General features: G+C 41.8%; 1 protein-coding gene across 3 annotated transcripts in view; it reads left to right on the top strand.

Annotated features, from left to right (window-relative positions):
* LOC309504508 (cytolytic toxin-alpha-like) overlaps positions 1-12,108 on the top strand; it is a 38,190-nt gene extending 26,082 nt beyond the window's left edge. The window contains exons 2-6 of one of the 3 annotated variants that reach the window (XM_082177657.1): positions 3,967-4,059; positions 4,271-5,995; positions 7,931-8,047; positions 10,129-10,257; positions 10,352-12,108. In XM_082177657.1, coding sequence (XP_082033783.1) covers positions 3,969-4,059; positions 4,271-5,995; positions 7,931-8,047; positions 10,129-10,257; positions 10,352-10,635 — 2,346 coding nt within the window. In that variant the 5' untranslated portion in view covers positions 3,967-3,968 and the 3' untranslated portion in view covers positions 10,636-12,108. Of the gene's footprint in view, positions 1-3,966; positions 4,060-4,270; positions 6,000-7,180; positions 7,581-7,930; positions 8,048-10,128; positions 10,258-10,351 lie in introns of those variants that run through there. The other 2 variants (XR_014208093.1, XM_082177658.1) reach the window with 2 other exon arrangements.
* The last annotated feature ends 3,449 nt before the right edge of the window (positions 12,109-15,557 follow it).

Consider the following 15,557-nt stretch of genomic DNA (forward strand, 5'->3'; position numbering starts at 1 on the left):
GACAGGGCTGTCAGAAAAGTGGTTTTGAGCGTAAGGTATTTCAGATCCACAGTCTGTAAAGGCTCAAAGGGATGTGCTTTCATGGCCTCCAGGACCATAGAAAGATCCCAAATAGGAACCGATGGGGGTCGTGGGGGAATCATCCTCCTAGCTCCTCTAAGGAAGTGGATGACGAACTCGTTCCTTCCTATTGACTGGCCGCGCTTCGACTCTGCAAACGCTGCAATGGCCGCAACATACACTTTGAGCATGGAAGGGGTCCTCCCCTTATCCAGTAGCTCTTGAAATAAATAAAGCACCCCGGAGACCCCACAGGTTTGTGGGTCTAGGTTTTTGTCGGCGCACCAACTAGTAAACACAGACCATGTAGACGCGTAGAGCCTTCTCGTAGAAGGAGCTCTAGACTGCGTGATCGTGTTCACAACCCCTTCTGGCAGGACAATGGGTATCCGTTGATTATCCATGCATGCAGAGACCAGCACTCTGGATGAGGATGCCAAATTGAGCTGCCGGCGTGAGAGAGGAGATCCCTTCTCACCGGAATCGGCCATGGGGCTAAGTCCGTCAGCCGCCTCAGCTCCGGGAACCAAATTTGGTTCTCCCATCGCGGGGCTACGAGGAGCACCAAGTGGCCAGTCTCCCTGATTCTCCTGATTACCTGTGGTAACAGCGAGATTGGGGGAAAGGCGTACAGTGGGCAGCTGGGCCATGCTTGGGCCAGCGCGTCCTCGTTCTTCAAAAAGAACATTGGGCATTGAGCGTTGTCTTCTGATGCAAATAGGTCGACTTTCGTTTTGCCGAAGAGGCACCACAGCAGCTGGACTGTTTGAGAATGCAGGGACCATTCTCCCGGAGGAACATTGTTCCTGGACAGTCTATCTGGACCGTCATTCAGGCAACCAGGCACATGCACGGCTCTCAGCGAGAGCAGGGAGTGCTGAGCCCAAACGAGGAGGCATTCCGCCAGAGCATTGAGATTTCTGGATCTGATGCCGCCCTGGCGGTTCACGTAGGCCACCACTGACATGTTGTCCGTGCGAACCAGTACATGGTGGCCCCGCAGGCAAGGGAGGAAGTGCCTCAGCACCTTCTCGACCGCTATTATCTCCAGACAGTTTATGTGAAGGCACTTTTCCTGGTCTGACCACTGGCCAAAGACCGGTCTGCCCTCAAAGAGGGCGCCCCAACCTAAGTTGGAGGCGTCTGTCGAGATAACCTTCCGGAACGAGATCGCTCCCATTGTCACTCCCGACTGGTACCATTTGGCCGCTATCCAAGGCTCCTGAGCTGAAACGCAGCTCTGAGTCACTCTGATACGCAGACCGCCGGAAGCCCAAGCTCGGTGTGGTACTCGTGCATCCAATAATAATACCACAGGTAATAACATTCTCTGAAAAGTTTTCAGGGGAACAAGGCTGCCTGTCCGGAATGAAGTGAATAAAAAGACCTGACCCTCCCGTTTTCCTCCGGTGGTCCATTCCATAAATACCGAACGGGTCCCTTAGCAGAAGCTTTTATCCAAAGCGACTTACAAATAAGAACAATAGAAGCAGTTAACCTAACAGTAGGACAACAATATGTAAGTGCAATGACCCTTCCCAGTTCAATCTAACGGTACATGTAATTTTTATTTATTTTTTTTACATAGAATAGAAGAGAAAGTGTTAGTATTACTGGATCAAGTGTTGCCGAAAAAGATGCGTCTTCAGCCGTTTCTTGAAAGGTCTCAGCAGCTCGAGTTGAGTTAGGCAGATCATTGCACCAGCAGGGAACCGTCATGGTAAAGGTCAGAGAAAGAGATTTTGTGCCTCTTTGAGATGGTGCACCACAAGACGATGTTCGCTTGCAGAGCGAAAGTTTCTGGATGGCACATAAGTCTGAAGTAATGAGTTTAGGTACAAGGGAGCAGAGACAGTGGTTGTTCTGTAGGCAAGCGTCAGTGACTTGAATTTGATGCGAGCGGCAACTGGCAACCAGTGCAATTTTGTGAGGAGAGGAGTGTGGTAGATTTTTCCCTAAACCTAACTATCTGGGGTGTCTCCAAATGAACACCCAACTCTGTACCTGGGTCTCGTCTCCTGGCGACGTCCCCACCTGATATCTGAGTCTCGTCTCCTGGCGACGTCGAATATCTCACCTAGTCTAACTTGTTCCCCTAAACTAACTTACTTCCTAAACTAGCTTCCTAAACTAGCTTCCTGCGCAGGAATAAACTGACAAACAGACCTGCAAAATGTCCTTTAAATGCTTTAATCACGGCCAGGAGATCTTCCCGAGCAGTTCTCAGGGAATCTCTCCCAAGAAGCAAGGCCGGAGGATCTCAGACAAATTCCATTGAGAAGCCCACCGAAAAAAGTATACCACAGTTTTTATAGAATCGAGAAAACAAATAAGACCAACATGTCACCTTCAATATGATTGGTTCAATTGGTTCAAAAGCCCCAACCTTTTCCTCTGTCACTGGCACAAGCAAACTCTGATCTTGTGATTACTTATCACAAGGTTCTAACAGACTGTCTAGTTTCATTTCCCCCTTCTGTATTTAAACACATACAGTCACAAGTCACAAGTTTTTCCCAAAGAGTTTGGAAACATTAAAAGCATATGAATGTTGTTCCTGCAAGAAAAACAAATTTGAAAAACAAATACAAATTAATAGTTGATTAATTAAAATCCATCACAGGAGCGACCTGTGCTCTCTTCAGCTCGTTAAAGACCACTCTAGCTGCAGCATTCTGGATCAGTTGCAGAGGTTTAAAGGTAGGGTAGGTAATCATTTTTCTAAAAAAAAAACATTCCAAATTTGTTTAAACTGTCTTTATATACCAATACATAATTAAAATGTAAGTACTCTGAAAAAGAAAATATAAAAATCGAGTGACTGTAGACCTTTTAATCTGCAATAAACACAGCTCATTATTTCCATTCACTCCACCCCCTCCCTTCTGAGCTCCTTCCAAAGCCACGCCCCCAAAACACATGAACGCGCGACGCCAAACGCTCAGGCTGGAACAAGACGCATTTATTACCTGAGACGAGTGGAGAGGAAGGAGCGCAGTACATACAGTGACATCATGTCAGAATCACATGTAATAAAATACCTAACTTTATCACTATGAATATAAACAAATAAGATTTCTTTTAGTACTCACTATCAAGCTAGCATATCGATAATGGTAAAGTTTCATTCGGTAACGAGCTATATTTATAAGGCAAAACTAAAAACAGGTTGCATTGATACACGTTTTTCCATTACCATCAGTTACACTGTGATGAAGATGAATTTCGTGTAAGATTCATAACATATACGGTGTTTTGCATGTAAGAGTTTCCATGATGAAAACATTGTTGACTCTAATGAAGACTAACGTACACTCCGAGTCCGGAGACAAGTACCGCATCGTCGGTTCGAGGACAGGTCCGGGGTTGAGGGCGAAGCAGAGGAGGTCGTTCAAGAGCGCGGGCAGGGTCCGAGGAAGTAGTTTTTGCCTTGTTTGCCTTCGCTGACTGCATATGCAGGTGCTTTGAGCTGAATATTTCCGGGAACGGTGACATGTGATGAGTGCACGCCGGGCAGCGCGCGCAGTGGGGCTCGGGGCGGGCACGAGACATGAAGGCATCTGATTGGTTCTTTACATTCGCACCGAATGGCAGTGATTGGTCAGAGTTTTTACTGTCCTGCAGCTGCTACAGAGGTCTGATTTTTTTCATTCCTTTTTCTAAACACATAATGTATTGACTACTATCAGGATGGAAGGACCATTTCACCCAGTATAAAAAAAAGTGTTTCTGAACAGGATTACCTACCCTACCTTTAACAGAGCAAGCTGGAAGATTACATTTTAAGGAATTTAAAACATACTAATGAAATCAGTAATGAGTAAAAATAATTTTAGAATGATACAGTAGTCATTATTAAACTTCATATGTATAAATTTCCCGATTGTTCATTGTTATTTACTGCAGCCATGCAACCACAGACCATTGAAGTCGCAGCTCTTGGAAGACCTCTGTTTCCTGGTATGCTGTATGACTGCCGCAAGGACACCTTCATTCCAGGTGGTGTACATTACCTACTAAAATGCTTTTTATTCCCTTTTTCACCCAAATGTGAATAAACAAAACAACACATGTCTGGCCATTTTGAGACATAAGATGAAGCACACAACTATTAAATTAATAGTCTTGTAGATACAAAATCGGCATGTGCACTTCAACAGTACTTTCCATCATCATATGCAAAGCCTGTTAAAGCCATTTCTCATTTCAGGTGTCACTCTGTGGGATGAGAAATCATTGAGAGAAGATTTGGACACTCGTCCAAAGCCCAGGACAGATTTGAAGTTCAGTAGCTCCGACTCTCTGTCCAGTAAGTCCAGTCTCCTGGATGTGAGTGCTTCCCTGAAGGCCAGCTTCTTGGGAGGGCTGGTGGAGGTGGGAGGATCTGCCGAGTTCCTGCGTGACACCAAATCCTCAAACCAACAGTCCAGAGTTACAATGTATTACAGCGAGCGCACAAGATTCGAACAGCTCACTATGACTCATCTGGGCAAGATCACCTACCCTCAGGTCTTTGACCAGAAAACTGCAACTCATGTGGTTACTGCTGTACTATACGGAGCTCAGGCCTTCATGGTGTTTGATCGGACATTTTCAGAAGAGGAAGAAAAGCAGGAGATTAAAGGAGAACTGAATGTCATGGTCAAGAAGATTCCTCAGTTTTCCATTGAGGGACAAGGAGCTGTAAAAATGACAGATGGTCAAAAGAAAGTGGCTGAGAATATTGCCTGCACATTTTATGGTGACGTCCGCCTTGAGCAGAACCCCACCACTTACATAGAGGCCCTAGAGGTGTACAAGAAGCTCCCCACTATACTGAAGGAGAATCCACAGAGTGCAGTTCCAATAAAAGTCTGGCTCTATCCTCTTTCTAAACTGGATACAAAAGCTGCTCAGTTGGAGAGAGAAATTGGCACAAGTCTGGTTTCCAACACTGAAGATATAATAGAGGGGCTGGGAGAAGTACAGAGGACATGCAACGACCTCTCCAGAAAAACACTGGTAAATGTTTTCAAAGACATCAAAGAGAGGCTCCGTTTATTTCATGGCTGTCTTAGCACTTACAAAGCGGTGCTCCTGAAAGCACTGGCTAGGGTCTTGCCTGCTATACGAGGAGGAGAGATGGAGCAACATTCATTGGAAGACATCCTGAAGATCCACTACAGCTCCCCCTTTAATGCTGACATGCTTAACCAGTGGTTAGATCATGCAAAGGCTGAAATTAACCTCTTGAGTTCTCACACCAAGATGCTGGAGGGAATCAATACTGAAGACTCAAACCGTCTCAACATCATCCTCCTTGATCCTAATATTGATGCTGTGGTGTGCTTGACCTTCACATCTCTGAAGTATGAAGACCCGTATCTTTCAACCCTGAAGAAGTTTCTGGAATCTGACGAGTTTAAAGATCTAGATGTGGAAGTGAAACTGTTTTCTAGCACATTAGCACCTCTAAGAAAGTGGTTGAACTATCCTGATGTCACCTCAAAGATAAGAGAGAACTTATCCCTCTTCAGAAGTTTTTCAGAGGCTAATAAAGATGAAAAGAGATATCGAATCATTATTTCTGCCATCTCCGATCCCTCCAGTCCTGGCTCCTCTATCTATCTGTATGAATCAGGGAAGCTGACGGATGCACTGTTCCAGCCCGTGTCGAAGCCTCCTCCACCAATAGTGATGAAGGTCCTGGAGCGCAGTGTGACCCTGAAACTGCAGAAGTCCCCAACTGGAGAAACTGTGCAGTTCAGAGTGGAGTACCAGCAGGTGAAAGCAGATTCTGGCACTGAGGAACAGTGGCTTGTCAAAAACACCGCTGATGAAGACTTTACTCTGACTGGATTGGAGTCTGGAAAGCAGTACTCGATCCGCTACAGGATAGTGGGTAAAGTGGGAGTGAGTGAAGCCAGTGACACTATCGGCTCCATACCGCCTTCAGGTAAGTGACCTATGCAAATTTTTTTGCATTAATCTTTATCTTTTAAAAAATATATATAATTTGCTTCATTCACACAGTCAATGTTTGCATTAACAACCATATTTCCTGACAGGTGGGGCTATTAATAAATGTGTAACATGTTGTAAAGTGTTTTCCAAATAATCCTTAAAGACACAGAGCATATTATGTATTTAATGTCAAATTTAGGCTACTGTGCTTAATCATATGAAATTCACAATAAGCAATAGAAAAGCCTTGAACAAGTGAAACGTACATTTCTCTGTATGAAAAACAATTGGACATTTAAAAACATTGTTCACATAAAAATAAAATAAAAAATTAATAAATGGCTCATAATTTAATTCAAATACACACAAACAACAAATAATCAACTTTTAACAAAAACGGTTGACTCTTAAGCCCATTGTATCATGGCATTTCTGCAGAAGGACCTCAGTCATCTCTGAAAGCGAAATGATTATGATTAATATAAATAGTATCTTTACTTTAACAAATGCAAATCTAATCATTCATATTCTTTAATAATAATTATTATTCATTGTGAATCTATATAGACCTGTTCCCCCAGTGTGCTTCAGTACTGAAAGAGCATTTCCCTAAAAAGTGCAAGCGGATGACGAGCGTCTTTTTAAAGAGCGGTTCATGTTCTCGTTATGCAGCGCTGCTCAGACCAATCGGCGTGTGACATGAAGAAGTGCATGCTGGTTAGAAAGTTTGTCCGACTTGAGAAAGCGCAGATGCCACGTGACTGTGACGTATGCCGCCAAAGTACCGTGAGAGCGCATAGAGTGTCATGATCCAGGTTCCTTCCTTCTCTGTCTCCCTCTTGTGGCCACATCTCACACACATTCACTACACCATCACCCCATTCTCATCAGTCCCAGCTGTTCCCATTTACCCTTAATCTCCACTCTATCATCTCACCTGTTTCTCCTTCCCTCCTGATGTTTCCTGCTATTTCTAACCCTCTCTTTCTCTGCCTCTTTGTCAGTTTATTCCAAGCAATCTAATGCTGAAGTCACTTCTCTTACCTCTCTTGTCAAAACGAATCGAGTCCTGTCCTGTCCTGTCGTGTCCTGTGTGGTTCGTGTGGAAGCCTCTCCTCGAGTCAGTATACTCATCCATTCTCTTGCTGGCTCACTGAACTCTGCCCTGCCAATTCAGACGCTGAGTTCCTGATCAGACGCGGTATCCAGCCTACGGTACCTTCTCTCTCGGCGGACTTCGCCTCTCACTACAGTCTCCACTCGGAGTCCAAATTCGCCTGACGCCCTGCTGCGCATCCTGAGTTCCAGTATTATCTGCTGCCTGCAGTTTATGTTGATTTCTACAAAGCGAAGTTTTCTGTTTTTTCCTGAGAAGATTTATGTTTGATTCAGTGATTCGCTTCTCATTAAAGACTGAATTATTGTGAATCTCGCTTTTTGGTCCTCTATCTCTCATTATAACATAAAGAGCAGCCGGCTGATTCATTCTGCGCAGATTCTCCAGAGCGGCTGCACAAGCTCTGATGACGACACAGCTGTTTCACGATTGGCCAGATTCACCGCATGACAGCAATCACGTGTGTTTCGTGTTTATTCAGTTCCACTAATGCTCACAAATCAATTTTTTATAACAGTAAAATCTCTTTTCATGAAGTCGCGATGTTATATTGAGAAGCAATAAGCATACAGCTTTATATGACAATAATCTGTCAATATTGCATCAATTTGTAAAACAAATAAGCTAGCACAAATGTAGTACAAGAGTATTTTTTGAGAAACAGTCAGTGGCTGTTGTCCATCAAGTATGAATTACTGAAGATAACCGTATAAACATGTAACATTCTGATAAATGCATACACATACAGCAGACACATTTCTAAAGATGAAAACAATTACAGCTGACTTATCCTTTTGAAAATATGCACAGACCTACTGAAGGAGCTTGGAGCCACAGAGAAGCAACTAAAAGAGAAGCAACTAGCTCTGGAAATCCGACTCGCTAACAGTGAAGCTCAGATTGAGGAAATCAAAAAGGCAAGCCGAGGTGAGACTAGTGATTTTGAAGACCAATGTGCTGTAAACATCATATACACTGAAAAACAATTGGTGTAGGGTTTACTTTGCAATTATTTGTGAAATTTCCTAGCAATGTCTGATTGAAAACTGTTTTAACCCTCTGGGGACTGTTTTAACCCTCTGCTCGTTTTTTTTTTTTAGCAATGAAAATAAACACTAAATGCTCTGTTAATTTTGATCTTTCATTTTCGTGTAATACATCAATCGATCCTGTTCAGTTTCTATTTTCTTTCTGTATACTCACAATAAAAATAAAGTGTTTTGCTTTTTGACAAATAAAGAAAAATTAACATGATGCGATTTCTGCCTTCTCTCTGTCAGTAAACTCCCGTTTGAAACGCGTTCGAAAATTATCTATAACTCCGCGAAAATTCAGTCAAACAGGCAAACAGACCCACGGGCATAAAGCTTGAGATCGCAGCTTTTAAATGAAGTCATTTATATAAAAAACAAATATTCTTAGTTTCTGTAATCTGTATACAAAGAGAGCGACTCCAGTCGACCTCATTACGAGATGATTCACAGTAATGTGACCACTCCCCGGAGAGCGCGTGCTTTTCAAATGCAAATTCCGAGAACCATTTCAGATCTGTGAAACGCCCACATCAGCTGTAAACAAAGCGCGTCGCGAGTGAGACATTATAGCCTTTATGGAGAAAAGTTTCCACAGTGCTGATGAGGAGAAATATCTCCTGATATGAGCAGCAGATCGCGCTGAGGAGTGAGGTAGGCTGTTTTCTTTTCTCAAGTGTGGAATAACGTTATGGAATAACGTTAGTGTAGGCCTATGTAAACCGCAAAAAGATGAATCGCATTTCTATAATATGACTCGCGTTTCTGTGAGATGAATGAAGGGTACATATTTGTAAAGAGTGTTTAGCCTAAATATGAATCGCGCGTCTGTGTGTGAAAGAATAAACTGCTTTGCTATAGCCTACTGAGATGAGTAAAATCGACTGGAATATGTTGAAATAAAATGTATTTGTATAAGCAACGTAAATTAACATTTATATGCCCTGATATTTCAATAAAACAACGTTAGTCAGGCGTTAGTCACACTATTTTTGTCAAAAATAAAGTCATAGACTAAGATGTTAGATGTTCCATTGTTGGCTATATTCAAACTAATGAATACATATGATAAAATGTAGGCCTATAATCTTTTTTTTCTTTCTTTTTTTTTTTTACAAAGAAAGAGTACACTTGAAATATTGTTGAAATTGTAATTATTGTTGTAATTGTAACATTTTTAATAAAATAGCTAAACATATTTACAAGATAGATGTAAGCGAAATCTTAAATGGTCAATATAAGTATTCTTCTAAATACATTGTCCTTGCATTGTGGCTCAGTCAGTGTCACACCTGAATGAATGGCTATTCAGAGTCATTATGCAGAGTGGGTGGGACATCCCAGGTGTAAACTACTCCTTCACGCCCCCCTCGCATATTGGCTTTCCAAGCAAAACCTGTTTTACACCATTTAAATCAATGTATTTTTTTTTGTGAACGATAAAGCAAGACTATTTTCACATAATTTTGAAGCCAGTACTCAAAGGTACAACATCAATTAGACAAAAGTCTTGTGGACACATATTTAATATGTGTTTTGTGGTCTTAATTCAGCCACTTTCATTTTTATTTTTTCCAATAACCACGCATAAACATTATTCTCTTAAAAATACAAACATCTACATACACATTGCTCGCATATTTTGGTAGCCCTGTTTGTGCTATATAGAGTGATTTTACACCTTTGCCATTAACATGTTTATAAATAACTGAAAAAAGCACAAATTTCAAGGCATGTCAGAACATCTCAAGGGCTCCAAAAACACCTTGGTCCCCAGAGGGTTAAAGAAATGGTATGTATCACACACTGAATTAAATGTGAAAATGTTAAGTAGAAATAGTATTTTTCCTGTAAAACAATAATATTTGTTTAATATATTTTTTTTAAATGTAAATGTGTTTCCAAAAAGTATATAAATTGCTTGCAGTGCTACTGAACTAATTTTCAACATTTTAAGAAGGTATATGTTCTCCTCAGGCAAACCAAATGTGGCATTTTCAGCTTCATCGGGATCAAATGGTTTCTTTGGACCAGTTGACACAGATACAACACTGGCTTACAGGAATGTCTTCATTAATGTTGGTGATGCCTACAACCCAGCCACAGGTATTATTAATCCACACTGTTGAACACAATATCAACACTTGTATAATTCATGTCTACAGCTGTTAAATGGAGATCTGTCTCACTCTTTAAACAGGGATTTTCAAAGCACCGGTACGAGGAGTTTACTATTTCAGTTTCTTCTACCACTGTGGAACTGAACGTTCAACAGTGTTGGCCTTGTATAGAAATGGAAAGCAAGTAGCATTAACAAAACACCACAAGAGTGCAGGTTCTCCAGAGAACGGAGGCAACGGCGTAACACTGCTGTTGGAGAAAGGGGATCAAGTCTATATGGTACTCAAAAAGTACACATGGATCTGGGATGATATCTCAGAAAATGTCTCAATGTTCAGTGGTTTTCTTATCAATGCCATGTAAATAAAATACACCCTGGGAACAAACATAACAGTTTTGAAACATGTTATAGGGTTACAAATTAGGGTTAAATATCAGGCTACTTAATTCAGTCTTTGTTTGATGTGAATAAAACTTTGCAACATCAAAATAACAGCTTTAACATCAAATTACTTTAAAATGGCCATTTACTCTGTTTGGTTAATATTACACAAGTGTTTGTAGCTAGCATTTGTTTCCATGGTTACTTGTTTGATTAATGCACTGCTCCTGTTTCTAATTTCTCTCTTTGGTTTGGTTTAGTACAGTGGTTATCAAAGTGTGGTACGCGTAACACTAGTGGTACGCAGAGGAAACACTGAATTTCGATCTCACCGGTGTGAGTAGAACGTGATCAACTGCTAAATTCAAACTGTGCTTTTTTTTTCCAACTAACGTGATCATTATAAAGGCGATTCAATGCTATAGCTAACAAATTTGTGAATTTTCTTAAGTGTGTGAAAAGGTCAAATATAAATGAATGTTAGGTGGATGATTAAATTATGAAAAGTTAAAAACTGCTATTGTGACTTCAATCTGGCAAGAGAAGTTTGGATCAGGAGGAGAATGTTTCAAATACAAGAACCGAAGAAGATGAGAGTGAACCGAGCACAAGTGCACAAATACATTTTCATTTAATCTGTTAGTAGTTTTTATTTCACTTTTAAGTACAATACATTTTCATTTAATCTGTTAGTACAGTTTTTATTTCACTTTTAAGTACAATACATTTTCATTTAATCTGTAAGTACAGTTTTTATTTCACTTTTAAGTACAATACATTTTCATTTAATCTGTTAGTACAGTTTTTATTTCACTTTTAAGTACAATACATTTTCATTTAATCTGTTAGTACAGTTTTTATTTCACTTTTAAGTACAATACATTTTCATTTAATCTGTTAGTAGTTTTTATTTCACTTTTAAGTACAATACATTTTCATTTAATCTGTTAGTACAGTTTTTATTTCACTTACAATACATTTTCATTTAATCTGTTAGTACAGTTTTTATTTCACTTACAATACATTTTCATTTAATCTGTTAGTACAGTTTTTATTTCACTTTTAAGTACAATACATTTTTTCATTTAATCATTAAAAAAAATACCTGTCTGTAAGCAGCACACAGTGCAGTGTTGATGTTAAAACTGTGTTGTTACAATGATTAAAGTGGCTGACAACAATAAATATTCTTATTATAAATAAAACTGCCTGGTTTTTGAGCTGTGCATAACTGTAGCTGAATAGTTAGGCCTACTACGCTACTGTATTTAATATTGGTCATTATGGTGGTACTTGGAGAGCCAAATATTTTCGGAGGTGGTACTTGGTGTAAAAAGTTTGAGAACCACTGGTTTAGTATATATAGTATATCCTATTTTCTGTTAGTCTTTGTTCGATGAAAGTGGGTTGTTTGGTTCATGCTTTTTGAGAAATCTGAGTGTACTGAGAAGTTCTGCTATTTTTGAATTTGTTAATAAATAGAGACTGCTGAAATTAAATCCTACTTTTTTGTGTGTGAAAAATCTGTGCTGCAACAGCCGTGGCAGTTTTATGTTTTGTATTGTATTTAATTCTTTAGGCTGTTATGGCAGAGGACATGCAACATGGTGTGCTATATCTTTTCTAAGCGATCGGGTGTATGATGTTCGCACAGCGGACGAAAAAGCGTCCACTTTTCACACACACAGACACCAAAGGGCCTGACAGCCCTGCAACCGTCCCTCAGAGGATTTACATTACCAAGCAGCCAATAAGTAATGGACTAAAACCTTCATAGCCACACCCTAACAACCAGTTACAGCACCCTAGCAACCACCCTAAACCAATAAATACATTTTAAATTAGCAATATCACACTCGTAGCCTTGCGATATCGCTGTATATCAGCATGGCTGTGATTCGGCCAGGCCGACTGCCGTACTAAAGGCACTCGTTATTAAAGATTTTAAGAACTCTAAAAACTCCATAGTAACCATCTTTGACAACTATCAACCACCTACTAACACCATAGCAACCACCCAGAATACCCTAGCAACCCCCTAGCAATACCATAGCAACCACTCAGAACACCTTAGCAACCACCCAGAACAGCCTTGCAACTGCATAGCAAGCACCTAGAACACCCTAGTAACCACCTAGCAACCACCCAGAACACCTTAGGAACCCACTGGAAACACCCTAGCAACCGTGCCGAATTTTGCAACTGCAAGTGCTCTTCTATGAAGAGCAGAAGTTTAACAGGGTATAATGTTAATCAAGCGTAGCGTTAGATCTGGCAGGTCACGTTAGTCAAGCTCGCATCAGCTGACCCTCAGCTGATCCACATCTACCTATAGGAATATGACACCTATCACCGTATACATATATAAGCTCCTTCAGTATTATCAGCAGCTATCGCGTTTCTCAGGAGCTAATTACCCTCCTCCATCCCCAGCTCCTCCTCTCGCCCAGTCAGGATTTGACATTCTGATTCCCCTTGAATCAGAATAATTATCGAATAATTTTGTACTTTAAAATCTTGAATTAAATATATTTGCAAATTTTCATGTTGGTTCTGTTCTGTTTACCCCAAGGGGGATTATTGCTGCTCTCCCTGCTCTTATCCATGCTAGGCTGCATGGATGCGCAGGGAGTTCTCGCCCAGAACGGAACCATACCGCCAATCCAAACTGTATGCTAATTGTCAATCATATTTGACTGTAATGGTCCTGACAGAAATAACTTTCGGGACATACTTAATATCAATTGGATAGATATTACCAACAAATGTGATGTTGATATAGCATGGGATTGCTTTCAATCAATTTTCTTGGAAATACTTGACAAGATAGCCCCATTAAAAGAGACCAGGATTAAAAAAAGATCACAGTCTTGGATAAATAATGATATCTTGGACACCATTTACTTGAGGGATAAAATCTTAAGTGAGTTTAAAAGAACCAAACTGCCTGTTCTTTTTAAAGAATATAAAGTACTTAGAACTAAGGTTTTGTCATGAGCAATGAAGCGGAAGCAAGAATGCAAGTAACTCTTTATTTAGAAGAATGACAGTTTGAAGATCTTTTGGAAGACTGGTGACGCAGGGACAAGATGGTCAGCAATCCGGCAGATGATGTGATGTGATGTGATGTGATGAAGTGGGTGAATGGTGAGGTCTCCAGACAACGAACAAAGCCAGATGAACACGGAACAGGAACACGAAACCGAGACGCTGACTGGAACAGGACCAAACACACACGAAGGACATCAAACAACGATCTGACAAAGAGAGAAGAGTGCAATGAGCATATAAAGGTGAGGGAATAGGCTGCAGCTGGTGATGCGATTGAGATCAGCTGGATCGCTAATCAATCTGAAATGAGCGGCACGCCCACTCGCACACACACATAACAACTACACAAGACAAGAAGAAAACAGTGAATTCATGAACCATGACAGTACCCCCCCTCCTAGGAACGCCTCCTGGCGTTCCCAGACTCCCTTACCTGTCGATTGTAATCATCAATAAGGGAGTGATCCAGGATGTCTCTAGCAGGTACCCAACTTCTCTCCTCCGGACCGTAACCTTCCCAGTCCACCAAGTACTGGAATCCGCGTCCCCTCCGCCTTGAATCCAGAATACGATTAACCGAATATGTAGGTTCCCCTTCTACGAGTCGCAGCGGGGGGGCTGGCGGATTAATACAAGACCGAAACACGGGTTTTATTTTGGATACGTGGAAAACGGAATGAATCCTCCTGTAGACTGGAGGGAGTTTGAGGCGGACTGCCACCGGGCTAATGATCTTGGTGACAGTGAACGGGCCGATGAATTTGGGAGCAAGTTTATTAGAGACGGAGCGGAGAGGAATGTTCCTGGTAGAAAGCCACACTTTTTGACCAACGACGTATACGGGAGGCCTAGACCAGTGGCGATCGGCTTTGGCCTTGGTGCGTGCTCCCACCTGGAGTAGAGTCTCACGGGCTCTAGTCCAAGTGCGGTGACACCTCTGGATGAAGGCGTGAGCGGAGGGAACTGCGACTTCGGACTCCAGACTAGGAAAAATTGGTGGCTGATAACCAACACTACACTCAAACGGAGATAGGCCCGTAGATGACACTGGTAACGTATTGTGGGCGTACTCCACCATTGAAAGTTGTTGGCTCCATGAGGAAGGATTCTTGGAGATCAAACATCGCAGCGTTCTCTCCAGATCTTGGTTGGCTCTCTCAGTTTGACCATTGCTCTGGGGATGGAACCCTGAGGACAGACTGACAGTCGCTCCCAATAATTTACAAATGTCTTGCCAAAATTTGGACACAAATTGGGGTCCTCTGTCGGAAACCACGTCTGTCGGGAGGCCATGTAAGCGAAAGACGTGATCAACGACGGTCAACGCTGTCTCCTTGGCTGAGGGTAATTTGGGCAAGGGAATGAAATGGGCCGCCTTCGAGAACCGGTCCACCACGGTCAAAACTACCGTGTTACCTTGAGAGGGCGGAAGGGCGGTGATAAAATCTAGCGCAATATGGGACCAGGGTCTTGAAGGGACAGGCAGCGGTTGAAGTAACCCATCTGGGGGTCGATTGGAGGTCTTACCAATGGCACAAACTGAGCAAGCCAAAACAAAACTGTGAACATCGCGAGCCATAAGTGGCCACCAAAATCGTTGCTTGACCAAAAACTTAGTACGACCAACTCCTGGATGACAAGCCACATTGGAACAATGCCCCCACTGAATGACGTCAGACCGTAATCCCTCCAGTACAAATAAACGGTTCGGTGGGCAACCAGGCGGAGGCGTTACCCCTTCTAAGGCCATCTTGACCTTCGATTCGACCTCCCATACGAGTGTGGAGACAAATAGGGTCTCGGGCAAAATGCACTCGGGAGTAGACGGGCGTTCGGAACGGTCAAATATGCA

The sequence above is a fragment of the Leuciscus leuciscus genome, assembly GCF_965113295.1.
Source record: "Leuciscus leuciscus genome assembly, chromosome: 8".
Taxonomy (NCBI): domain Eukaryota; kingdom Metazoa; phylum Chordata; class Actinopteri; order Cypriniformes; family Leuciscidae; genus Leuciscus; species Leuciscus leuciscus.